The sequence below is a fragment of the Chionomys nivalis genome, chromosome 3 (assembly GCF_950005125.1).
Source record: "Chionomys nivalis chromosome 3, mChiNiv1.1, whole genome shotgun sequence".
Lineage (NCBI taxonomy): Eukaryota > Metazoa > Chordata > Mammalia > Rodentia > Cricetidae > Chionomys > Chionomys nivalis.
In genome coordinates, this window is record NC_080088.1 from 108,602,461 (window position 1) to 108,629,127 (window position 26,667).

Consider the following 26,667-nt stretch of genomic DNA (forward strand, 5'->3'; position numbering starts at 1 on the left):
TCTTCAATCTCGTTGACTAGAACCAGGTCACAGGGCCACCTCAGGGCCAATCACTAGCAGAGAGAGTGCTATGACATATGGCCACAGACTATTGACCGCAAGTATTAGTCACTGCCTCGCTGCTACAACAAAATGCCTGAAAGATCAACTCAAGGAAGGAAGGGTTCAAACGTGCATAGTCCATCATGGTGGGAAAGACAGGGCAGCAGGAGCGTGAGGCAGCGGGTCACATGGCATCCACAGTCAGGGAGCAGAGAGAGATGGATGCTGGTGCTCAGCTCACTGTCTCCTTTTTAATCAGTCCAGGACCTCAGCCTAGGGAATGGTACTGCCCACATTTAGGGTGGGTCTTCCCTCCAGCTACATGATCTCTAGAAACCGCCTCACACACATACCCAGAGATATTCTCTTGAGTGATTCTAGATCCTGTCAGATTGACAGTCAAGATAATTACCGTATCTCCTAAACAAAAGTCTTCCAGGAGCAAAGAGGAAAGAGCAGTCACTTCTGGGTTGCAGCCAGCCAGAGCCACTGAGAACGTGCTAGCTACCTCTCCTTACATCAGGTGCCCCCTCAGGTATTTGGGGGCTTACTTACATATTTTAAGACAGAGTTTCTCTGGGTAGTCCAAAGTGTTAGTTAGGGTTTCTATTGCTGTGAAAAGACACCATGATCACAGCAACTCTTACAAAGGAAAACATTTAATTGGGGTTGGCTTACAGTTTCAGAAGCTTGGTCTGTTATTGTCACGGCAGGTATCATGGAGGCACATGGGCAGACGTGGTGCTGAGGAAGGAGCTGAGAGTTCTACATCCTGATGGGCAGGCAGCAAGAAAAGAAAGTGCTACTAGGCTTGGCTTGAGTATCTATTTGAAACCTCAAAGCCCACCCCCCCATAACACACTTCCTCCAACAAGGCCACATCTCTTAATAGTGCCACTCCCTATGAGTCTCTGAGGGCCATTTTCATTCAAACCATCATACTCAAACCTGCCTTAAATCTGCAATCCTCCTGCCTGAGCATCCACCCAGTATTGCAATGATGACCACCCATCTGCGGGCCACAGAAGATCCCCTCTAGAGCTTAAGATCTGCTGCAGCTCTCCCTGCCATTTCTGATAGACCCTGGTGACTTCAGAGGCAGGTAAGCATCCACAACCATCCACACACAGTCTCTGGGCCCCGAAGTGCTAATGCAGACAGAAGATCAGCCAGCTGAGTCTGAGAAAGACCTGGCCAGTCCAACCCCAGCAAAGCTTTACACTCCACTTTCTGAGGCTCAGAGATCAGGGAGACGGTTCCCAGGCCAATGGCTCTGTGGATGTCAGATACTGATGTTGAGTCCATCATGGGGGGGACCACTGCTCCTGCTGTCTTCTTAGGTACCCCAGAAACATCTCAGAGGGGAATTTGATGGTGCGTGGTTAAACTGAGAGGTGATCCCAGTATGATGGGGTGGGGGAAAATGAGACAGGAAGGAAAGAGGATGGCACAGGGTACCACTGAGCCTTGGGTCCCACCTCTGACAAGACAGCAAAGACCCAGGGAAAGGGCAGTGCTCAGAACAACCACAGCCATGGCTGGGCATTCTCATGGTCAGTAAACTGATGAACCCTGAAGAGGTCACAACTATTCACAAGTGGCTGAAACCACTCTAGGCCACAACAGTCCGGCGCTAATCCCAAGGGAGGAAATGAAGACCTGTAAAGCGCTAAAAATGAAAATATGGACCATCTGTTCATAGCAGGACCGTGAGAAGTCCCAGAAGGTCAAGGTGCGTGTCAACAAACCTGACAGCCTGAGCTCAATCCCTGACGCACACACACACCACACACACACATCATATGCACATAAGGAATAAATTTACCTCTTTAAAAACATTTCTAAAACAAAAAGAATGTTCACGGAAACATTTTTCACAAGAGCCACAAGTGAAAACAATCCAAATGTTCATGAGCCCAAGCATCTGCCTTCAATAGACGAATGGGTTAATATCATATGGTATGCCCATACAATGGACTATTACTCAGCTATGAACAGGGGAACGGTGCTAACAGCTGGCACATACTATGATGCGGTTCAGTGAAAGGCCCCAAATACAAGGAAAGTATTAGATGGTTTGGTTTCCCTGAAAAGCCGAAATCATTAATGCAAAAAGCGGATTCCTGGTTGCTAAGGGCTGGGTGGATAGATAAGAGTGAGTGAGAGTTTTTTTGGTTTGGGTTTTTTTGTTTGTTTGTTTGTTTGTTTGTTTGTTTGTATGTATGTTTTGGGTTTTTTGTTTTTTGTTTGTTTGTTTTTGAGATAAAGTTTCCCTGTGTAGTTCTGGTTGCCCTGGAACACGCTCTTTGAACCAGACTGGCATCAAACTCTGAGATCCACCTGCCTCTGCCCTCACCCCCAGTGCTGGGATTAATGGCATGTGCCACCATACTAGTAAGACTGAGTATTAATGGATACAGTTTTAATTTGCAGTAGTGAGAATGTTCTGGAACTGTCCAGCGGTGAAGGCTGCACCACACTCAGCATCTGAAACACCACTGAACCGCATGCTTTAAGAAGATTTACACCACCAAAACCCAAAAACTGTTAAGACTCCATCTTTAAAAGACAAAAATTGAGGGCTGGAGAGATGGTACAGCAATTAAGAACACTGACTGCTCTTCCATAGGACCCAGGTCCAATTCCCAGCACCCACACAGCAGTTAACAACTGTCTGTAACTCTAAAATCTGGCAGCCTCACACAGACATACATGCAGGGGAAACACCAATGTACATAAAACAAATAAAATTAAAAAAATAAAAGACAAAAATTGAACAAATAAGTCTATGGTTTGCTGTTTGACAAAAATGGAAAACTCTAACCACACTGAAATAAGTCACATTATCTAACTTGACTAAAACACACAGAGTAGGAAGAAAATGAGGGAGACTTAGAGAATTAATACAGCATAGGGTAAGTCACAAAACACATCATGAGAGACTGTCTGTAAATTCAGCTCTAGGCTTCCTGGCAGCAAAGGAGACAAAGGAAATACTCCCCAAATTCAGACTTTTCATAAGTACAGGAACTCAACACAGCAGTGCAGGGGAGGGGGCTCCCCACAATCTGAGGTTTATAGGAACTGCTGCAAGAGTCTAACATTGAGGGAGGTCATTCAACCCACCAGCAAATCCCTTCCACCAGGATGCGATGCCCTGCCCTCCTCCTTGGACTTTTGGAAGATAATTGGTTAGCAGGGCACAGGTTTTTACTTAACCATCTCAGAAACCATCAGTTTTCTCAAGGTCACCGTGAATTCTGTAATATTCACATCGTTCTATTTCAGACCATCCATTAAGGGGGCAGCAGGTCGATTTCCTATCCTTCAAGTGCTAACTGCTCCGGCCCTGACGCCCCTCCTGCATCTGTGGGTTTGCTGTGGTTCCGGCCTTTCTCACCAATCCCTTCCTGCTGGCCTCCATTTCTCACCACACTCAGCGTCTACTTTCTGGTCTGCCCTGAACTAACAGTTCCACTGAGTCTGCGGTTCCTGCCTGGATCCTAGCGGTAGCTCTGTCCTTGAAGGGAGAGCTTGACTGTTTGCAGTTCCTCTCATCCTGGGGGGTGGGGCACAACAAGAGTACTATAGACCTGTGGATGGCTAGCTGACAGAAGCACCCTACAGTAACAAGCCAGCCCTGAACGGCTATACTGACCCCAACCCTCCCAGGCTGAGAACATTGAGCAGGAAATAATATAGATGTTAATTGACCTATGAGTTTTTTGTGTTGTGATGTTCTGAATGCCAGGCCATGTCCCAGAAGCAATTCTGGTAATATTCAGATTGTGGGGAGTCCCCGTGTTGCTACAGGAGGTCCTGAACCTATGAAAAGTCTGGATTTATTTTCTTAGCCGCTTTGGCTGCCAGGATACCCAGGACTGAACTGACAATCAATTGCTTACATTCATTTCTGGTGTGGCTCACCCCACCCGAACCCCCCAATATGAACAGAAATCTCTGAAGTGTATTCTCCCTTAAATTGCCTGCATCATATGTATTTGGTCACAGTAAACCAACATCCCTAGAGACATCAGTCTATCTAATGCAACTGTCCCAAGGGGCATCTTCATGGGCTCCCAAACAGAGTGACTTCCATGCTCCAAGGCCCCCAGAGGCCCCTGGGTCTCAGCTGCATTTTCCTGAGTCTATGACTCTGTGTGGGGGTCACCCATCATGCAACCTGCCAGCACTCTTCCTTTCTCAGCGCCACATTATATGCCATCATCTAGACAAAACACATTTTTTATCTACTTGTCAATGGGTAGCCATCAGGGGTGTCCCCATCTTTTGGCTACCTACCGTAAACAAACCTGTTGTGAGCATTTGTGAATAGGTCTTTGTTTAGGCCTACAAACCTAGGCATGACATTACTGGGTAATTCTAAATTTAAAGGAAAAAAAAAAAAAGATGCCAGCTTTGCAAGATGCAACAACACCCCACTCCGATCGTTTCTCGGGTACGGATTAGGAAGCATATGGATTCCTCAGGCTTCACCAGCAGCCTTGGAACAGCTCACACTGACCTTTCTGTGGTTTTATCGTCACAGTCTTGGTCCAAGACCAAACCTGAGTCACAGCTGACAGTGAAGGAGAGGGACGGGGTGACACCTCCCTCTCCCCCACCCTGAATGCCAGGCTGTGGGCGTTTGGGATGTTTAGATTTCACTTCTGCACGTGAAACTGAGATATCATTTAGCAAACGCCATGGGTCCTCCAGAAGGAAAGTGTTTCTAAAAGTCCCATGGACGGGCCAAGTGGTGGAATCTATACAAAATGCTAAAATAGGCCTTTTTTTTTTTCCTCACCCCTTGTTGAAGAGGAGACTGGGGAGTGGCCTTTTTCCCTTTTACAATATTTTTCAGTTATTTAAATAACAAATGTGCCAGGCCTGGTGGCACACGCCTTTAATCCCAGCACTCAGGAGGCACAGGCAGGTCTCTGTGAGTTTGAAGTCAACCTGGTCTGCACAGTGAGTTCCAGGACAGCCAAGACTACAGAGGGAGACTCTGCCCCCACTCACCGAAAAAAACATTTTAAATAACAAATGAATACAGAACAAAGATTTTTTTTTTTTTCAAAGTACCGGGGATGTTAAGTCACCTCCCACCGGTGCCCCTCTCCCAGGAGGAATCTGCCATTGTCAACTTCACAGGAACCCCGAGAGCCCCATGCATGCAAGCAACACCGGCCCTGTTCACCATGGCTGCCGTCATCATTATCCGACGAGTATAGACTGTCCACGGGCCTCTGTGACAGCAGCTACAAAGGGTGAGGCTGTCTCAGCAGGATGCTGCCTTCTAGGAGCTGATGCATCCATTTGAAAAGACCCTGCCCAGAGTTGTGGCATAGAAAGAACTGGAATCTAGAATGAAGAGGACAGGACTGGGGACAGAACCAGGGCCTCTGGCACATGAGGGAAGTGGCTACCACTGAGAAACAGCTCTAAGAGGGTGACACCCATAAGGTTGCAGGCACAGAAAGGCTCAAAATTTAAATACTGACACTCCGCTTTTTAAATAGGGAAACTGAGGCTCAGGGAGATGACCAGCCAGATAGATCCCCACTGAACGAGGGATTGAGGCTTACTGCTGGCTGGCCGTCTGTCCACCTCGCCCCTGAACTCCAGGTGTCTGGAATCTGTCGACTGATGGTCCGACTTTGACATTCCAATCTGTCACTGTGATTTTGTTGGAGCTGATCCAGCACGCCATGCTTCTAATTACAGTTCAACAAGAGATCTTTCCGATAGAAGGCAGTCCATCCCACCTCATCACAAGGGCAAGGGGTGCCTATGTTACAAGCTGGGGTGTGCAGGAGTACAGGTAACCTCCAGTTAGGGAAGCCAGAATCACAGCCTAATGCATACACCCTGCACACGGAAGGACTGACCATGCGTCCATCAGCTCCCAACTGTAGTGACCACATCCCTGGGGACAGCCCCCATCCCTATCCTGGCCCAGAAAAGGATACCTGACTCATTTCCTTGAAGACTAATCAAAGTGAGTGAGTGAGTGCGTGAGTAAATTAATTGAATGAATGTATGAATGAATGAATGGATGGATGGATGAATGAATGAATGGCCAGATGATTCCAGAACAAGGGCAGAAGCACATTTTCAGGTAACTGTTGTCACCTATAGAGCGCTGTTGGGGACCACCTTTGCTTTCCACAAGGAGACACTGTATTCTTGTAGAACCAGTGATTGTGTTATTTTTAATGAAATCAACATTATTTACATCCAGGGCACAAAGACAAGGTCCACAGAGCAGCCTGCTGAGTGGTTGAGACACTCTGCTCTGGGACAATGGCAGCTGAGTTCCAGAGACAAGGATTGAGTGTCCCCAAGGTCCCAAGCGTAACCACGCGGTGATCCTAGGGAAGGGACACAGTGAGGACAGAATGGATGCTGCCCTTCCCGCCCCGCTGTCAGACCCTGGTGCACCCCACCTCTCCTTGAGTCTCATAGCAGAGGGACAGGAAGGGACCCTGCAGCAGCACAGCACCACCCCCGGAACAGCCCCCTCTGCTCTGAGCTCTCTCTGCAAACCTCTCGGTGCTGTCCTGGCCTGTAACACCCTCATATTGATCATCTTCAGCCTCCTCCTTTCCCCGTCATTGACCCCCGAACTCTCTCAACCACTCACGGCCCTCCTTCCAAACCCCAACCCCTAATCTACTCTACTCTGCAAACATTTGCTTTGTACCATTTGGTGAACTTAGCACATGAAGGGAACCCAGCTACTGTTGTAATAATGAGCGGGGGGGGGGGGGGGGGGGGGGGCGGGGGGCGGCTGCGTCCCCGGCACCCAGCCGCCCACATGGCTAGCTTATGCCCCGAAATAATTATACAGAAACTGTATTTTTTTAAGCACTGCCTGACCCATTAGTTCCAGCCTCTTATTGGCTAGCTCTTACATTTTGATCTAACCCATTTTTAATATTTTGTGTAGCACCACAAGCTGGCTTACCAGGGAGGATCTTAACCTGCGTCTGTCTGGAATGGGAATATCATGGCGACTCACCTGACTCGGCTTTTTTCTCCCAGCATTCTGTTCTGTTTACTCCACCCACCTAAGGGTTGGCCTATCAAATGGGCCTAGGCAGTTTCTTTATTAATTAACCAATAAAAGCAACAGATTAATACAACACCCCTCTTCCAGCCTGAATTAATTTAGAAAGAAGGTCCCCCTAAACCTGGGGAGGAGGGTCAGTGTGGAATCAAAGAAGCTTCAGACTTAGGACCGCAGAGACAAAGCTCCTCTTAAGACCTGGAAGGGATCCCACAGGGCCACAGAAGGGGACTCCTCCTCCCCTCAACACCACCTCAAAGTCACCTCAGAGTGGGCAGCTTCCGAGAGCTTCACAGGTTCAAAACATCCAAGTCCCTAATACACAGTGGAATATGATGCAGCCCTGAAGAGGAGATTCCCCCGACACCTTAAAGGGGAGGTGACTATGGCATCGGCTTACATAGTGTGACTATGTGGCCAGCTTCTTACACTCTGTGTTTTGTTACTGTACATATTGCTATTTAGTGTAGTCCTGGAGCCCTTTCTGCAGCCCTGAGGATGCAGAGTGAATTCAAGGCCAATCTTGACAAGTGCTGGAGATCCTGTGGCCAAGTTGCAATTTCTGTTGCTGCAATAAAACACCCTGACCAGAAAGCATCTTGGGGAGGAAAAATAGTGTGCGAGCACGCACATGCATGTGTGCGCGAATACAGGGGTGTGCACATCCATTGCGTGAAGCAGAGAGTGTACCAGAGGGGCAATCTCCAGTCCCACAGACAACAGTCATATAGGAAGAACTCAGTGCTCCTGCCTGCTCCTCTCGAGAGAAAATCAGAAATTCTAGATTTTCACATTAAATCTTGGCTTAGAAATGATTAAAGCCCTGGGCTGGCCAGCCGCCTGATGCCCCTGGGCGGTGCTGGTCTTGAGATACCACTTCCCAACTCCAGAGCAGACATTGGCAAAGGTTCCCTCCCATAAGGCGGCAGGACTTAGGACCCCCACAGAGAGCCGGGCGTTCGCTGGGGCTTCAGAACCTCCCACCCTCCCCCAGGTGCCTGCCAGACGAGACAGAGCGCGACTCACCTCCCGCTGGTAAATGTGCGCTCAGCTCAGAAACAATGAGCCCAGGCCCCAGGTGAAATTCATATTCTAATTCAAGTTTCTCGCATTGATGAAGGCTGCTGCTGCCACCTTGGAATGCTAACAGCTCAGAATGAAGCCCTGGGGAGCAAGCGTGAATGAGGAAAAATGGGAGGGTTTGTCTGAGAACCGAGAACACACGACCACTGAAACCGAAGCTGGTGGCTCCCCGGAACTGGCTGAGCTCTCGGAGCACGCGGCAGGAGATGAAATGCCCCACCCAGCCGGCTTCTGTGTGGGAAGGTGGGGTCACAGCTAGGCCACGAAGAGATTCCTCAAAGAGACAGAGGAAGGATCAGGATTCCCAGCCATCCCAGTGCCTACCAGACCTCCCTGAGCCAAGCAGTGTCCAGCCACATCTTCCCTGAGCGCTGCCCTCTCGGAGCCACGCCCCTCGGAGCCACGCCTCCTGTAAGCCCTCCCGGTTGAATTGTGATTGCTGTAGGAGTGGAATGAGACACCCAGCCCCACAGTCCTCGTCTGTGGAGAAAGTTCAGTGAAGCCGCCACCCTGAGGGCTCCACGCCACCCTAAAAGAGGCAGTGTCTTGCCATTGACTCCTCACGTTCCCTTTATTATTTTTCAGGACTGCGCATGGAACCCAGGGCCCCTTGCCTGCTAAGCAAGCTCTCTGTCACTGAGCTACAGCCTTCCTTTTCTTTTCATCTTGAGTCATTGGTCTCCAAGAGTTGCCTAGGCTAGACTTGACCTTGCAGTCTTCAGGTCTCATTCTAATGGCCAGGCAGGTTTTCTTTACTTACTAGTAATTAAAACCTTGTCATTGCCCCCAGCCTGGTACAGATCCAGCATTTATTGACAGAAACGCTGGTACAAAGGGCAGGTGGAAAACGAGTAAGTCACACTGTACAGCACAAATTTGTGACTGTTGAAGAAAATATGATGTTTTCTAGTTATCTGTGCCCACAGGCAACATAAATCCTGCAAGGACCTCCTACTGACCCTAAAAACCGACTACAAAATCCTGTCTTTGAAAATGAACATGCTGGGGTCAGCAATGGCTCTGCCAGTGGCTGAGAAGTGTAAAGACATCAAATCTAAAATGAGGCAACAGGGGCTGGAGAGACGGCTCAGCAGATAAGAGCACTGGCTGTTCTTCCAGAGTACCTGTGTTCAGTTCCCAGCATATATATGATGGCTCACGACAATCTGTAACTCCGGTTCTTGAGGGTCCAACGCCCTTTTGTGAACTCCTTGGGCACTGCACACACATGACGAACATAAATACATGCCAGCAAAACACCCATTTATTTTATATTTTTGGTTGTGAACCTAGCCTTTAACAGCTGGGCCATCTCTCTAGCCCAACACCCATTCATTTTAAATAAACTGATTAGCTTTTCAAATGTAAAAATGGGTGGAACCCAGAGGTTCTTAAAGACCCTGGAATCATGTTTAAATTTCTTTTTAGTTTTTTTAAGACCCACTGAAATCAGCCAGGCAGTTGTGGCACATGCCTTTAATCCCACCACTCAGGAGGCAGAGGCAGGCGGATCTCTGAGTTCAAGACCAGCCTGGTCTACAGAGGGCTACACAGAGAAATTCTGTCTCAATAAATAAATAAATAAATCCCCCAAATCATGCCAGATGTCCCAGCACCAGGCAAGCTAAAGCAGGAATATTTCAGGTTCAAAGCAAGCCTGAGCTTACCCAGTGAGGCCCTGTCTCTAAATAAACAAACAAACAAACAGGGCCTCTGTGAGGTTCACTCGCGTGGTAAAGTTCCCATGAGCCTTGAGATAGGAACATCAATAACATTTTCATCTTTGACATTCAGCGCCAACCAGACAGGTGCAGGAGATGGAGCACTTAAGAAGCACTTTTGATTGACGGGGAGGGGAGGGGCACAAAGGAGACACGTCAGTCATCACTGGCTGATGGCGTCTACTTCACCTGATAGTCTTCAAGGAGGGGGAATAGGCAAGGGGAATGGGCTAGATACATATCCACACCAATATTGCCCGCTGTGGGCTCAGGCCTGGCTGGCGCATTAGTTAGACCAGACCAGCTCTCAGTGGAGCACAGCTGGGGCCAGGAGGAGCGGCCAAGGTCACCGGGAGGCAAGACGGTCTGAGAAGCTTAATCTGATACTTGTCAAGACTTCCTGATTTCAATGGAAGCAGCTTAAAGTGAGTGAAGAAAAAAAAAAGAGGAAAAAAAAAAAGAAAGGCTTAGGGCTAAAAAGATGTCTAGGGATACCGGGTAGGGCAAAATCTCAACCTGTTGCTCCCCAGGACCTCTCCACCATAGTTTGGTTTGGTTTGGTTTGGTTTGGTTTGGTTTGGTTTGGTTTGATTTGGTTTGGTTTAGACAGGGTCTCTCACTGATTAGGGAGGCTGGAGAGGCTCCTGTCTCTACCTCCCAGCACTGGGGTTACAAGCACATGTCCCCACACCAGCTTCTTACAGGGATCCTGAGGATCAAACTCAGGTAGGTCCTCATGCTTGCACAGCAAAGGACTTTACTGACAGCCGTGTCCCCAGCCCCAACCACTGACGTCAACAGAGCAAGTGCAAAGGGTCAAGGCTGGTGAAGGACCACCATTAGCAAGAAATGAGGCTCTGGGCATGGGAGCCCCAGCAGACAAGATGCAGACAAGGAACCAAGAAGCTGACCCTCTCCCACCCACTTCTCAAAGGAGCCCCAAAGCTGATGGCACCTGGACAGTCTGATGCTAAAGACTCCCCCAAGACCCTGCCCAGCTGTGGGAACCAAACAGTCACAGTGTGAGCGGTTGAAGAGTTCTCTTCGTGCTCATTTGAGTCTAATAGTGACAGGAACACCTCCCACAGACTCCACCACCAAGGCAGCACCAATCCAAAGTGGCAGCAAGCTTCCCAGGGCTAATGGTGATCAGCCCAACCAGGCTACTGTCCCTAACCTTGACCCAGTCCTTGAGGCCCAAGAAAAGGAACACTCTGATTGGTCAGATACAAATCATGAGCCCACCCAAGAGAGGAGGGAAAAGTCAGCAACACAGAGACCAGAGTTTTGGAACAGGGGGGACTGGGTTCCTCAAAGAAAAATCAGCACAGGTTGGTTACGTAGTTCAGTGGTAGAGCCCCTGACTAGAATCCCCCAGTGAGGGGCTTGGGTGTGGCTCAGTGGTAGAGCACCTGCCTAGCCTCCCCCAGGGTGGGGTTGAGGTATGGATCAGTGGTAAAGCCCCTGACTAGAATCCCCCAATGAGGGACTGGGGTGTGGCTCAGTGGTAGAGCACCTGCCTAGCCTCCCTCAGTGTGGAGTTGGGGTATGGCTCAGTGGTGAGTGCTTGCCTAGAATCCCCCAGTGAGGGGCTAGGGGTTTTATTCTAGAAGAAGGTAGAAGTGGCCGACAACCGTACCCTGTCACAGACACTGACTATCTCCCTCCCTGACCCCTTCTCCTGGCCCTTTCCTTCCTTCACTAAAGTTAACAATGCCAGTCCCCTGCCTGAGGCCACCCCAACTCCTCGACATTCACAAACAACACACATATACACACCTTCAGGGATTTTATAGCAGTGCCCATGGGTGCTTAAGAACCAAACAACAGAGCCAGCAAGATGGCTCAGTAGGTAAGGCACTTACCACCAAATGTGAGGATCTGAGTTCAAACCCAAGGACCTACATGGTTGAAGGAGAGAGCCAACTTCTGCAAGTTGTCCTCTGACCTCCACACATACCCCATGACAAACTATTAAAAATAAATAAATAAAAGGTAATAAGAGATACTTTTTAGAAGAACCAGATAGCACCACCCCCACCAGAGAAACCCCTCTGACGCTGGTGTACCTGGTTCCATGGGAGCCCTCCAGGAGCAGGCAGTGGGGGTAAAGTCCAGTTACCATTATGGCAAATATGGACTATCTTTCAAACTTTTTTTTAAAGATTTTTTTGTGTGTAGTGATATTTTGTTTGTATTTTCATAAATAAAGTTTATCTTGCCTGAAGATCAGAGTGCAGAGCTAAGGCACTAGAGGTCTGGGAGTGGTGGCACACACCTTTAATCCCAGTATTCGGGAGTCACGTGCCTTTAATCCCAGCACCAGGGAGGTGGAGACAGGAGTGATAAGGCTGGGTAGGGAGAGGAATATAAGGTGGGAAGAGACAGAAACAGTGCAGTCTGAGGTTTGGTGGAGACAGATGCAGTCTGGAGATGCAGTCTGAGGACAGGATCGACCCTTTGGTCTGAGCATTAGTAGAGGGAAAAAAAAACTCTCTAGTCGTTGGCTGCTCTGCTTCTCTGATCTTCAGAAAAGTTTTATTTGTTAAAACACAAAATATCACTATGTGTGCAGGTGTGTGTATAGGTGTGTGCAAGGGACAAGAAGGTCAGAAGGGTATGAAAACCCCTGGAATTTGAGTTATTAAGTGTGAACCACCTGTTGTGGGTGATAATAACCAAACTCAGGTCCTCTGGAACAACAGCAAGTGCCCTTAACCACTGAGCCATCTCTCCAGTCCCACTTTCCCAACTTTCTGTGCATTCTATGTGGTAATTTGACTGTAACTGTAACTGCAGTGGCCCCCATAAGCTCATAGAGAGTGGCACTACTAGGAGGTGTGGCCGTGTTGGAGGAAGTGTGTCACTATGGAAATGGGCTTTGAGGAAATTCTTATATATGCTCAAGCTACGCCCAGTATCTCAGTCCACTTCCCATTGCCTTCAGATCAAGATGTGGAATTTTCAGCTCCTTCTTCAGCACCATGTCTGCCTGCACACTGCCATGCACTGCCATGATGATAATAAACTAAATTTCCAAAACTGTAAGCTAGCCCCAATTAAATGTTTTCCTTTATAAGAGTTGCCCAGGCGTTAGTGGCTCACACCTTTAATCCCAGCTCTTGGGAGGTAGAGGCGAGGTAGAGGCAGGCAGATCTCTGTAAGTTCAAGGCCAGCCTGGTCTATAAAGCAGGTGTCAGGACAGGACAGCCAGGGTGGTTATACAGAAGAAAAAAAAGACTTGCAATGATCATGCTGTCTCTTCACAGCAACAGAAACCCTAACTAAGACACTATACAAAGTAGCCAAAACCCATGTGCAAACGCTGAGGAGGAAGGGGGACTCATAGTTCAATAGCCTGCCCAGAAGGGCAGCCAGGGTCTGAGTGTGGAGTCACCTTTGCTAGACAATGGCCCCTGGGTCAGCAACAGCATGTGAGCAGTCCCTCCTCCTCCCTCAGCCAGGCTGCAGCCAGCCTCAGCCCATTGCTTCCCAAGGAAGCACACCTTGTCCAGTACCAGCCTCAGAGGTGAGTTTCTGTCTGACCAGACACAGCATTCCACACCCTGGGCACAGTCTCTGATACCTGGGTCAGAAGAGGGCCCGAGTTAGTCCAGATCAAAGCAGCCCTGGGGTTCATGCTGAGCTGGCTCAGAAAAAGACGGTTGACCTCTTACCGGTACCAGGACAGGCCAGGGTTGGCTGTGGCCCACCCTGTCATCAGGAAGAGCAAGCCTAGGTTTGAATTAAGTTGGCAAAGATGAAAAGGGAACTTAAAAGGGGTGGGTGGGGGGCAGGGAGGGGGAGAAAGAGAAAGCAACGATTAGGATGGTATCAGGCAGCTGGATCCATCCACACCTGAACCACTTTCACCACATATCACACGGCTGGGGACCGGGACACTGCAGGTTTTACAGAGTCCAGACTGGAGTGGTGACAAGCTTCTGTATTTGTTGTACCATCTCTGGGAGTATACCTAAATCTCAGTGTTGACATTTTCAAATATTATAGGCATGCACGTCTTTAAAACGATCCAGTAAGAAATAGACAAACACAGGGTCAGAGAAGAGACATGAAGGAGGGAGTCTCTGTCTCAGGGCTTGTGCAGCAGCAGCAGCCCGGTGAGGGGGTCTTCTGAGCTGTGAGCCGTCAGGCTGTGCCTGCAGAGTAAAAAATAGCTAGCCTACACATGTGCTACTATTTTTAAAACGTTACATAAATGCTACTGTAATTACCAGACCCGCCTTCAAAGGCTGCTGAATTGACAGCCACTTTCGATCAATATGTTGTTCTTTTTCCACCAGGAGACACCAAAGCGGCCATTGTCCTCACTCGGGAGCTGGATGATTTCTTTGACATTAGAAAGGGCCCCTTGTTCTTCACAGTGGAAGTGCCCCCTGAACGCAAAGAGAATGCCCTGCTTGACTATGTGAGGCAAACTGCATCTTTAGGAAGGACAGAGAATAGGGGGTTTTCTACCGTTCGTACTACCCCATCACAACTGCTGGATTCCCATGGTACTGAAACAGCCCATAAACAAGCAGGGAGGACCAAGAACCAATAAAACTTTATTTACAAACAGCAAGCGGAGGGCCAATAACAGTCCATGAGGCCACTATGTGCTAATGGCTGCTTTAATTTATTTTTAATTTATCATTTATTTGCTGGCTATGAGTTTCATGCTACATATGTAGAGGTCAGAAAACAACTTTTGGGACTCAATTCTCTTCTTCCATCACGTGGCTCTGAGGGTGGAATGGAGGCTATCAGGCTTGGTGGCAAGCACCCCCACTGCTAAGCTGTGTCATGAGCCCAAATGCCTGGTTTAAAGAGTACAAGAAATACAAGCAATATTTAAAGAGCCAAGGCCAGCAGAGGGTTGGGTGAATGGCTTTACACATCTCTAGAGTGTCATGGAAATTCCTGGAAAAACAGAATTTCATTGGCACAGCACCTTTTATCTATGCAGCTACTCAATGGCCTGAGAACCCATATCAGCTAGACCTCAGCGTGGTGCCAAAATCATCACACCCACTATGTGAGCAGAATCTGCCAGATCCCAGTTAGGAACCGAACTGTACCTTATACCAGCTTGCTCTGGTATGGGGGGGAGGGGGTGTTAAGAGAGGAGCTGAGCCTGGATCCCCTCAACTATCACCAGGATTTTATCAAGAGTTACTCACATTTATTAAGAGTCAACATTGCGTGTGTCCTGTCTCATGAACCACCTTGACTTTACCCTCCTTGCCGGTCTATGCTGAGGGTTGTTTCTGTTTGTTGGTTGCTGGTTTGCTTTTTTTGAGACTGGGTCTCATACAGCCCAGACTAGCCTGGAACTTACTATATAAGTGAGGATAACCTTGAACTCTTGATCCTCCTGCCTCTACCTCCAGAGTGCTGGGATTGTATGCACCATAACACCTGGTTTAGTTGGTTTTTTTTTTCAAGTGTGTGTGTGTGTGTGTGTGTGTGTACCATGTGAGCGCAGGTACCAACAGAGGCCAGCAGAGGGTGTCAGTTCCCCTAGAGCTGAAGTTACAGGCAGGTAAAAGCCATAGGACATGAGTGCTAGGAATCAAACTCAGGTCCTCTGTAAGAGCGGCAAGTACTCTTAACCACTGAGCCACCTCGCCAGCCCCTGATTTGGCTTCACACACATAACCTTCTCTGCATGGCTTTGGGAGTATCTAAAAAAGTAAGAACCTGACTCACAGGTCAGATTCTCTGCAGAATCTGTCATTTCACACACATTGATGTGGCCCTAGTTCCACCCACACTGACACATACACACGCAGTCAGAACACAGGAAACATATTTGCACAGGCGTATGTAGGTGCATGTGCACATGCCTGCAGAGCCAGAGGCCAGCCTCAGGTGTCATTCCTCGAGTGCCATCCACCTTGTTTTGGGGACAAGGTGTCACACTGGCCTGGTCTCTGCTCCCCCAGTTCTGGGATTCCAAGTGCACACCAGTATGCCCAGTTTGTTTGTTTTAACATAAACCCTCAAACTCGAGTCCTCAAGTTTGTAAGAGAAACCCTTTGCCAACTGTGCCTCTCCCCCAGCCCACCCATGGAAATATTTATTGAAGAAATCTAATCAGTAAATCCCAGGACCAATTTTCAAACCGTGCCCAAGTCTCAACAGCTGCAGCTCCCAGTAAGACTTCACCATCATTTGCCTGGACTATTGCAGTAGCCAGCAGGGTCTCCTGTGTCCATCCTCCTCATACCTGCCAATGTCGCTCATCACCAGGGGCCTCTGAGCCGTCACCTCCTTGGCCTCCTTTCCCATTCTTTTTTTTTTTTTTAACATTTATTTATTTATTTATTTATACAATAGTGTGTACTTGTGTATATGTGTATACGTGTGCCATGGTACATGTGTGGGGGTCAGAGGTCACTTTGCAGGACTCTGTTCTTCCCTCCCCTCGTGTGGATTCTAAGGCTCAAACACAGGTGTCCGTCTTGGCGGCAAGCCCCCTGAGCTACTGAGTCATCTCGAGAGCCCTCATTCCCCACCCTTGTCCTTCCTCACTCACACAAACCTCGCTGGCTTCCTTTCTGCTCTTTGTCCCTGCGAAGCCCATTCCCTCCTTAGAGCTCTGTGTCTGTCATTCCTTTAACGCTGCCCACTGTGAGGGCTATTCTTGGTTGCCAACTTGACTACATCGGGAATGAACTATAATCCAGAAATGGAGGCCACTCCCGTGAGAGACTTTTGCTTTGTTTGAAGTGGGTGAATCCACTCCTAGTCCAGACCTTTGAGGGAGGAAGACACACACTTTAATCTGGGTCACACCTTCAGGAAGCCTACATAAAGGCATGGAAAAGGGAAGCTTTTGTTCCGTGGGAACTCCCTCAACCAATAACCTTTAAAATACTGGCCCACTTTGGGTGTGGTCTCATGTATATAAATACAGATGAAAAGCATGTGCTGCCCTCTTGACTGCTGGATTCAGTTCCAGTTCCCCGAGCATGCAGAGAACTGCGCATCTCTACCCTTATTGTGAGTTTACCCCCAAATAAATAAACCTTTGTTATACTGCATTCCGGGCTATGGTGGAACTCCTTTGTACGCCAACACCTTCGTTCTTTGCCGTTTGCCCTCACCCGGTTGGCATATCCATTACTTCACTGGCATTGGAGCCTACTTCTTGGGGATCCCAGTGTGTGCTTAAAACCAACTGAGACATCCAGCTTTATGGATCCTTGGACTTTCCATTCTCAGCCAGCCATTGTTGGATTAGCTGAACTGTGGCCTGTAAGTCATTCCAATAGATCCCCTTAGATAGATAGATAGATAGATAGATAGATAGATAGATAGATAGATAGATAGATAGATAGATAGATGCATACACAGACATTCATTCTATAAGTTCTGTTACTCCAGGGAACCCTGACTGACACCCCACCTAACCACCTCCCCCTTCTCCTCTTCAGGCCTTGGCTCAAATCCACTGTTCAAACCCATTGAAGACAAAGCCATCCTCTCCTGGCACCCTTGTCTGCAGTGTCTCCTGCAGAGCCTCCCATGACGAAGCCATGTTCCCAACTATCATGGTTTCAAGCTTGCTGCCTTCATGCCACATCCTAGGTCAGGGACCTCGGCCTGTCACTGTTGTCACTAGGCTCAGGAAGGTGCAATAAAAATGTGTCAGAATTCACAAGAGTGTGCACAAAAGGTGAGGTAAATTGGAAGAAGGTTGTGAGGAAGAAGGCTGGCAGCACCCCATTTTATAGACAGAGAAACTGAGTCTCAGTACGGTTGGTCACTGTTCACACTTCCCAAACACTGGATTGTGTATCTGTGTGTGTGTGTGTGTGCGCGTGCGCATGCGTGCATGTCAGGATCTTACTATGTAGCACAGACTATTCTGTAACTATGTTGTCCAGGCTCAGATTGAACTTGCAGTAATCCTCCCGCCTCTGCACCCCTGCACACTGGGATTACAACCGTGAACCGCCATGCCGAACTTGAGATCCTGATGTTTCTTGTGGAAACCCCCAAACCTGCAATATTTGACAGCACCTGGTTCTTAAATGACAGCAGCTAAGAGGTAAGGTCTGCAGGTCATATGGCCACCCACAGGTGGTCAGCGGAAACTGGGAACATCCCCATATCCCCAGCGAGTTGGCTCCTTAGCAACCCCAGGGGTACCCACAGAGGATGGCACAGCACACAAGGACCCCCAGCTGGAGGACAGGAGACCAGAGCTGAACCCGAAGAGTAATGCTCACAGCCGCTCTTCCCCAATTCAGGACACTGGACCAGTCACCAGAGTGTGTGCTCAGTGGGTTAATTCAAACTAAAGCTATGAAACTCCAGGCTCAGGGAGAGGCTCGCAATCAATCACCCTCAGTCATAAACCTTGGTGAGCCCGATTAGACCCCATCAATTTCTTATGTAACTATTTTTGGGCCCAGAGCATGGAGAGAGGGAGGGCGTGCATCAGCCAAGGAGCCTGGCATCGGGGAAGGAGTTCGACTCAAGCACCCCAAAGGCGGAGCCAGGTGGCTGCACAGAGAGAAGGCATTGGAATTCAACAGAAAGGACGGGGCTTTTCTCCCTCTCCCCAAGCCCTGTGTGGGAGAAGCAGAATCAAGCACTGGATGAGAACCAAAGTGCCCCCAACCTTGCCTCTCCCTGTGCCACCGAGCAGGTATTTATCTCTCCCTCACTTTGCTGCCTACCAGCTGAGAGTGACAGCCCCTCCCATGAGACTGAAGCCATCCTTTTGTCCCCTGTGGCATTCCAGATGCCCAGTGATGATAAATGTGTGATTGTTGGATGAGGAGCGAGTGGGCAATGAGTGAGCATGTGAGGGACACAGCATCCAGACGCTCTGCAGCGAGATACCAGGGGCCCATTCCTCTACTTGGAACCCTTCCCCAGAGCTGGTTCTTTTTGGTAATTTAGGTCTCAGGTTAAAAAAAATATATACATATGTTGCCTGCCTAAATTCATGTTTGCAACTGCCAAAAGAGCAAATTAAATTTAAATAAATAAATAATGAAATAAAAATTCTCACAGAAAAAGAGCGAGAACAGAGTGTAGTAAGATGGCTAAAAGAACTTAAAGCAGAGCCAGTTCAATCCCAGGGACCCACATGGTAGAAGGAAAGAACCAGCTCCGGCAAGTTGACCTCTTACCTTCGCACATGTACTGTAGCACGACACATGACAGATGATAGATAGATAGATAGATAGATAGATAGATAGATAGATAGATAGATAGATAGATAGATAGATAAAAATATAGAGAAAATAAGGAAATTTTATTTGCTTATTAGATTTATTTATATTACTTTATGTGTATGAGTGTTTTGCTTGCATGTACGTCTGTGCACAACATGCACACTTGGTTCCCAAGGAGGTTTTTTGCAACAACAGGTGCCCTTAACTGCTGAGCCAACTCTCCAGTCCCTGAATTTTCTCTTTTTAATACATGAAGTCTCTTGCCTGCATATATGTCTGTGCACCACATATGTGCCCCATGTCTGTGGAGCTGGAGTTGCAGATGAGCATGTGGGCGCTGGGAACAGAACCTGGTTCTGCGCAGGAGCAGCCAGTGCTCCTACTCCTGCATCACCTCTCCAGCCCCAGGAACGTCTTTAGAAACCGTTGCTTCTACCAAGAAGTCTCATCAGATCCATTGCCAGTCTCTCCGCATCAGGCACTCTTGTTGGTGCTTCCCCATCATCATCCAGGCTGTGCTACACACCCCAAACTCACAGCCCACCAAGACTGAGGTCAGGGAAATGGAGCAGGCTCCCGACCAAGGAGGTACCATCACGGCAGAATCAGGAGTTTCAAGGAAGAGACCCCATTCTGCACACACAGGCCATACTGTCCATCCCTGGCATTCTCCGTGCCTCTGGGTCCCTACCTGGGATATAGCCAATCTCACTCCAAGAGCTACTCAAGAACCCCAATGAAGTCTTGCATCAAGGAACCCGTTGGTGGCTGGGCATGGTGGTGCAACTCTGTAACCCCAGCTCTCAACTTCAAAGTCAGCCTTGGCTACATTCAATACCCAGTGGTATCTTTTAATATTTTATTTTTATTTATATGTGCATGTACACATGCCCAAATATACGCATGCCACAGGTATTGGAGGAAGTCTGAAAAAGGCATTGGTTGCCCCGGAACTGGAGTTACAGGAAGCTATGAGCCAGCCAACATGGGTGCTGGGAATTGAACCCTGGGGTCCTCCTGAAGAGCTGGAAATTTAGTTTTCACAGCTAAATCGTCTCTCCAGCCCAAAGACACAGCATTTTTAAAGCTGTTTGGTGTTTCATGGCTTGTGGCTCTTCTCTCTGTAGCTCCGCCTATGGGGACAGCCTCACTCCTGTAAATTTTATCACAAGCCTTGTGCTTGCTGGGGAACCCCAATCCTATAATAATTAAGATCTTTAGAAAGGTAGTTCAGGGTCAAGCTTCCAGATGGGAAAATGGAGCTTTGAAGAGGCCAAGGGGCTAAGCCAATGCTGCTAATATCTCAAACCTGAACAGAGACACTGACAGTTCCAGTTGAGAGGAAGGAGTTGGTGTGTTTGTGTATGGGTGCAAGTGGCGACCAGAGGATGGCTTTGGGATGTCATTTCTCAAGTGCTCTGCACCTTGGGTTTTTTATTTGTTTTTTGAAAGGCCTGAAATGCACCAAGTAGACTAGGCTGAAACGGCCATTGAGCCCCACACGGGTGTGTCCACATCCCCAGAGCTATTCCAAGCATGCATCACTCACTACACCTGACTTTTTGATGTGGGTCCTAGGGAACTCACTCAGATATCACGCTTAAAAGCCAAGATTAAGCCGGGCGGTGGTGGTGCATGCCTTTAATCCCAGCACTCGGGAGGCAGAGGCAGGTGGATCTCTGTGAGTTCGAGACCAGCCTGGTCTACAAGAGCTAGTTCCAGGACAGGCTCCAAAACCACAGAGAAAACCTGTCTCGAAAAAAGAAAAAAAAAAAAAAAAAAGCCAAGATTAACCAATACAGCTTTCTGTCCAGGCTCTCAATTTTGTTGTAGGAGGCAGGGTCTCACCCCGACTGGCCTGGAACTCACTACGTAGACCACACTAACCTTGAACTCGCGGAGATCCACCTGTCTCAGCCTCCTAAATGCTGGATTTAAAGATATGCATGACCACGCCCATCACCAACTTTGTGTTTTAAATTTCATTTTCTTTCCTTAGGTGGCATATGTTCATTGAAAATAGCAATGGCTTTCATAGACATTTTCAGATAAGTACATCTGTCCTTTGACCACATTCATGTGCCTCCCTTTCCGTCCCTCCCCTCCCATAATTGCCATTCATCCCACAGATCCTCTTCTATGTTCACACCCCATGTGCATGTATGACTTTTTGTGCCTCTATAAAATCAAGGATCTGCAAATGGGAAAAAATGTGATATCTGTCTCTCTGAATCTGACTTATTTCACTTACTGTGGTTTTCTTCTCCATGTGAAAAAAAAATGAGACTGCCATGCCAGAGGTCCCCAAAGGTGGCAAGCATCCACATAGGCTGGCGTTTCTCACCTGCTCTGTCTTCCCCAATACCAGGTATCTCTGCAACCAACAGTAGAAGCTTCCACTGAGCAGACTTGAGAAAAGACTAATTTCTCCTGAACAGAATACCTCATGAGAGGCACAACATTCCCCTCAGGAACCCTATGTTCCTGGGTCCAAACCAAAGCCCCAAAACTCAGGACCAGCAAAGAGGGCTTAGTGGTTAAAAGGCACTCGCCGCACAAGCTTGGCGATCTGAGTTCAATCCCCAGAGCCCGCATGAAGGTGGAAGGAGAGAACCAACTCTCGCAGGCTATCTTCTGACTTTCACATGTGCCCCGTGGTAACTGAGGTCCTACACACATCGTCATCATCATCAATTAAAAGCAAATACATTCTCCTGAAATCAACATTCATACAGAGAGCACGATAGCTAAGAGAAAACCCTGCGATGCGAATGCTGCTATGCACAATTCTGGCGGTCACCCAACCCGGCACCTCCCCCGCCTCAGTTTTCTCATCTGCAAAACGTGATGCAGAAGTGCCTACCCCAAGATGATTGTTGTAATTGTTGCAAGTCAGTGAAGCTGCAGCTAGAAAGGGCTTGGGATAGACCACAGGCAGAGCCAGCCTATGTCTCTACCAATTCTAGGACACCTTCAAGAGGAAGAACCAGAGGCTGTGGAGGTGGCTGTCAGTAAAGTGCTTACAGGCAAGCATGAAAACCTGAGTTCAATCCCCGACACCCATCTAAAAGCCAGGTGCAGCAGCGCATTCTGTAACCCCAGCCCCTCAAGGACAGGAGGATCCCTTCGGCTCGCTGGCCAGACAGCCTAGACTAGCTGGTGAACTCCAGACTCCCGAGACTGTCTCAAAAAGCAAGGTAGAGCATCACAGCGCACATCCCCTGATGTTGACCTCTGACCTCCATATACACACCACACACACAGGGATGGGGTCAAAGAACAAGAAACCACAAAGGATCAGGAGGCAGGTGTGCATGGATGGGCCTGCCAATATTTGCCTTTCATTTTTTTAAAGTATTGTTTGGGAGAGTGCACATGCCAAGGCATACAGATGAAAGTTAGGTTGCTTAGTCTCCCCTGTAAAAATCTTCATAAACAGAAACCCTCACCCACCTGCAGAGGAGCAGGCTCTCTGGTGCTCCTAGCAGAAGAGGCTCAGAGAACCTGCCACACAGAGCCCGACTCCCATCAGCACCTGCACTCTTCTGACTCCAGTCCCTGTCTTTCAGGTGGCTACTTTGGGCTGTTGCTGTCATAGCCTGGGGCTCCTTATGTGGAAACCGCCTTCACAGCCAAGCGCTACGTGTGAGGTTAGAAGGTCCAGGGCAATGAGTTGAGAAGGCAGAGCTTTAGCCAGGGGACAGAGTACCAGTCTAATGAAGTTCACACCGCCTGGCCCCAGCCTCCTACCTTGCGGCAGGGCAGTGTTCAGAGGCCCCTTCCTGCTCTGGGTCGCTTCTTCTGCGAGAGCTGCGGGTGGTACCTAAGCCCCTCCTCCTCCTCTCAGGCCCCAGGGGCCGAGAGCTACAGCCTGCAGGAAAATGGACTCTCTCCATCCCTCTCAACTGAGACCCAGGAGAGAAAGGGCTACCCGGAACTCGGGGCTCTCTGAGAAGGAAACCCTTAAGGGCTTTACTGGCCCAGACCACCCTCCCAGACTCCGAGCCAGCAAATGAGGGGTTTCTTTTTGTCCTACGAATCATGGCAACCGCTGCACTCTTTGTTGGCTCCAGTCACCCAAGCGGAGCTCCTGAGGAAGCCCCACGCCTCCCGGTTCCTGCCACTAGCGGGAGGAGGGGCACCAGATGATTTACTCTGAGAAGGTCCCCAATGCCATTAAATCACTGGAAGCTGCCACAGAATTAGCATTTTCCCCCACCCCACCCCTTCCCCACACCACAGGGCCACCCCTTCCCAAGACCTGGTGTAATGAGAAACAAATAGACCACTTGCCACACTGCACCAGGACTAGGCAGGGCTAAGCCCTGTGACTTGCAAGCCAACAGCGCCGACTCTACAATGGCAAACTTGTCACTAGCAAGGCTCTCTGAGGGGGCTGGGGTGCACCCCACCCACCCCATTCCACAGACAAGCTCCCCTCTCGAAAAAAAAGCACCCAGGGTCAACAAAACAAGGCTTGTCAATTTCCCCCAGGGGACGTGGTCTGTAAATGCATCACTAACTTCCAAAGCCACAGTATGCACAAACATGGTTTGAATGATGGGGCCCCCTGGTCGCTAAGCCGGAGGATTTGTGCTGACTCCAACCAAGTACAATTCCGTATGCTTCAGCCCTCACGAGGCTCCAAGAAGTCCGCCTACCACGCTCCTTCTCCCGGTAGCTGCCCACGCAGGAAGGGGGCACAGGCAACAACGCGCGCGCGCGTGTGCGATGGGAGAACCCCCTCACAGGTGAACTCTCTCAAACCCCTCTCCCAGGACCCCAGCCAGTCCAAGGTTGGTCCAGAAATGATCTAGAAAATGCAGCCAGCTCTAGATGAAGCTGGTTAACTCCCAATCAACCAAGTGTAGGCAGCTCTTTCAGGAACATCACCCTTGCTTTGAAGCTAAATATAGACTTAGCAAATTGTGTTCTCTTTATGTCCCTGGTGGGAACCGGTGGAAGGCATGGGCGACCAAGGACCCCAAGCATGGAAAACTCTGCCTTGCTGGCTGTACTGACAGTGTTATCGGAGGGCCAGGAATGGGTTCCCAGGGGTGGCACATCCTCCCTCCCACCACAAGCTGCCCAGAGTCATGCACAGGCTCTTCTGTGGCTGGGTGGGGCTGGACAGGGTGAGGGGACTCATTCTGGCTCAAGACAAGAGACAGGCAGCTTCCTCCTCCAAGGCTGCCCAGATCCGCTCTTGAGCACAGCCCGGCGAACGCTGACCCCCATGGAGAGAGAAAATAGACACAACACTGCAATTTTCAAGTCCGAGGGACTGTGCACTTTGGCAAACGCGACTCAGGGCTTCCGCTCGGAGGAAGCGGCCTGGACCCCGTCAGTAGCCCACTCCAGGCCGCAGATCAGTGCCAAGAGCCAAACAGCTCGCGGCAGCTCATTAACCACGCCAAGAAAGAACCCTCCACTTTAAGACTAGTGCCATCCTCCGGGGCCCAGCCAAAGCTCAGGACCAGCCACTATCTCTCCAAGCGGAAAGTCTTAGTAAATAGTTGGGGTCACTTGAGGGCATCGGGGAGGAAGGCAATATTTACTTTTTTCCCATGCACAGTCATCCTTATTTAAAAAAAAAAAAAAGTCGGCATCCAAGCTTGCTCCTAAGTGCGACCTCACCCAGGCAATCAGAGCCGCAAAGTTGAGGTTGCGTTTTTTTTTTCCTTCTGCATTCTGGGTATCTGTGCGGTTGGTTGGTTTAAGGAACGGGAAGGGATGCTCTCAGTCTTGAGCTACCTGCTCTCAAAACGTGTGTTTTAAAGGTCTGGAGAACACAGCCCTCGCACGCACATGAACATGGCTCGTGACTGTTGCTTCTTCCCAGCCTTTGGGATTGTCTCCACTTGCCTGGGGTGGGGGAGGGGGGTACTGTCATTTTAGGATAAGCTTCCTCTACAACCAACACGTAACAACACCGAGGTGGCCGAGCTGAGTCAACTCCAACCCAGGCTGCAAACAGCAAATACCTGACTATTCTGACTTCCCCATTCGCGGGCTTTAGGCGACAGCTGCGCGAATCCCCGATACCGGGGCAAGGGCTTTGAACACAGATACGTTAGACATCACCAGATGCCAGCGCGACCCGACCCGGGGCTACTGGACCACGCTCCCGGGTCCTGCCAGTCCACAGGTCAGGGCTCTAGAGCGACCTGAGCTTCCAGGGGACGAACAGTGGGGTTACCACGTTGCCTTCGGGAGACACTTGGGGGAGTGGGTGGCTTTGGGAGGCTGGAGACAGGAGGGTAACCGGGCGCGGGAGGGACTACGGCCAAGCCAGACAACGCCGACCAAGACGACCTCCAGGCCCCGCAGGTGTCCAGGCAACAGGACAGAGGTCCACGGATGCTGGGCCACGACATTCCCCCCACACACAGACCCCCGAGCCCGGGTGCCCCGCCGAGTGAAGATGGGAATCCGGGGAGCCCCGCCTGTGGCTCCCGGAGCCCCCAAAGAATGCGAAGGGCAGCTAGGACTGGAGAGGAGGCATAGGGGACGCGCGCGCGGGGCTTGGGCCGCCCCGGGGCTTCCCAGCCCCGCCAAGAGCAGGAGGCGGCGGCCGCCCGGGACTTGGGACCCAGGCAGCAACTTTGCGCGCGGGGTCGGGGAGGGGACGCGGCCGCGTTACCTGAGCAGCGGAGCGCGCTCAGCGCCAGCAGCAGCCGGAGCGACGCGGCCGGGGCCCGCATGGTCCTCCCGGGAGCCAGCGCGGGGCTCCGCTAGCTCCTGCGCCGCCGCCTCCCGCACCTCTCGGCTCCGCGCTCGGCCGCCGGCTGCAGACGGCGCCCGGGCTCAGCGCGCGCCCGCCCTGCACTTGGCCGGAGTTGCGCGGCCCCCGCCGGCGCCGCGGCTCCTGCGCCCCAGCGCGCGTCCCATCCCGCCGCCGCCTCGGCCAGCGCCAGCTGCCGGCCGCCCCTCTAGCCAGCGCGAGAGTGAGCGAGCCGAGAAGGGAGGAGGGAAGGGAGGAGGGAGGAGGAGGGGGAGCAGCCAGGAGGGAGCAGGAGGGAGGAGGAGGGAAGAGAAGGGAGGAGGACAGGAAAGGAGGAGGAGGGAGAAGGGGAAGGGAGGAGGGAGGAGGAGGAATGGGGTTAGAAGAAGAGGGAGCGGATAGAGTTGAGAGGGGAGGAGGAGGAGGAAGGGAAGGGAAGGGAAGGGAGGAAGAAGAGGAATGGGTTATAAAAGAAGGGAGAAGGAACACGTCCGGGGGTGGAAAAGGATAAAGAAAAGGGAGGTGGGGAGGTGCCCTTCCCCTCCCCCCTCCCCGGGGGCCAAGACACCAAGCGGCCACCCAGCGGTTAAGCGACAGGATTTGCCACTCACTCCCAGGGGAGGGCGCAGGGCCGCGGAGGCCTGTGGAGACCAGAGTAGGGACAGAGAGGGCATGTTGAGTGCGGGCTGGGTTCCCAGGGTGTGTTGGAGGCGCAGCGCTGGGCGTCCCCGAGGTCGAGAGGCAAGGCAACTACAGGAAGGCTCGCAAAGGAGGCGTCTGCGAGGGACTTATTGCGAGGCTGAGCGCAGACAGGGCACGTGATGGATG

At 50.2% G+C, this 26,667-nt stretch overlaps 1 protein-coding gene across 1 annotated transcript in view; it reads right to left on the reverse strand.

Moving 5' to 3' along the window:
• Positions 1-26,046, reverse strand: part of Tmem132b (transmembrane protein 132B) — a 293,665-nt gene extending 267,619 nt beyond the window's left edge. The window contains exon 1 of the mRNA XM_057765861.1: positions 25,759-26,046. Coding sequence (XP_057621844.1) covers positions 25,759-25,819 — 61 coding nt within the window. The 5' untranslated portion in view covers positions 25,820-26,046. The remainder of the gene's footprint in view (positions 1-25,758) is intronic.
• Between the last annotated feature and the right edge of the window lie 621 nt (positions 26,047-26,667).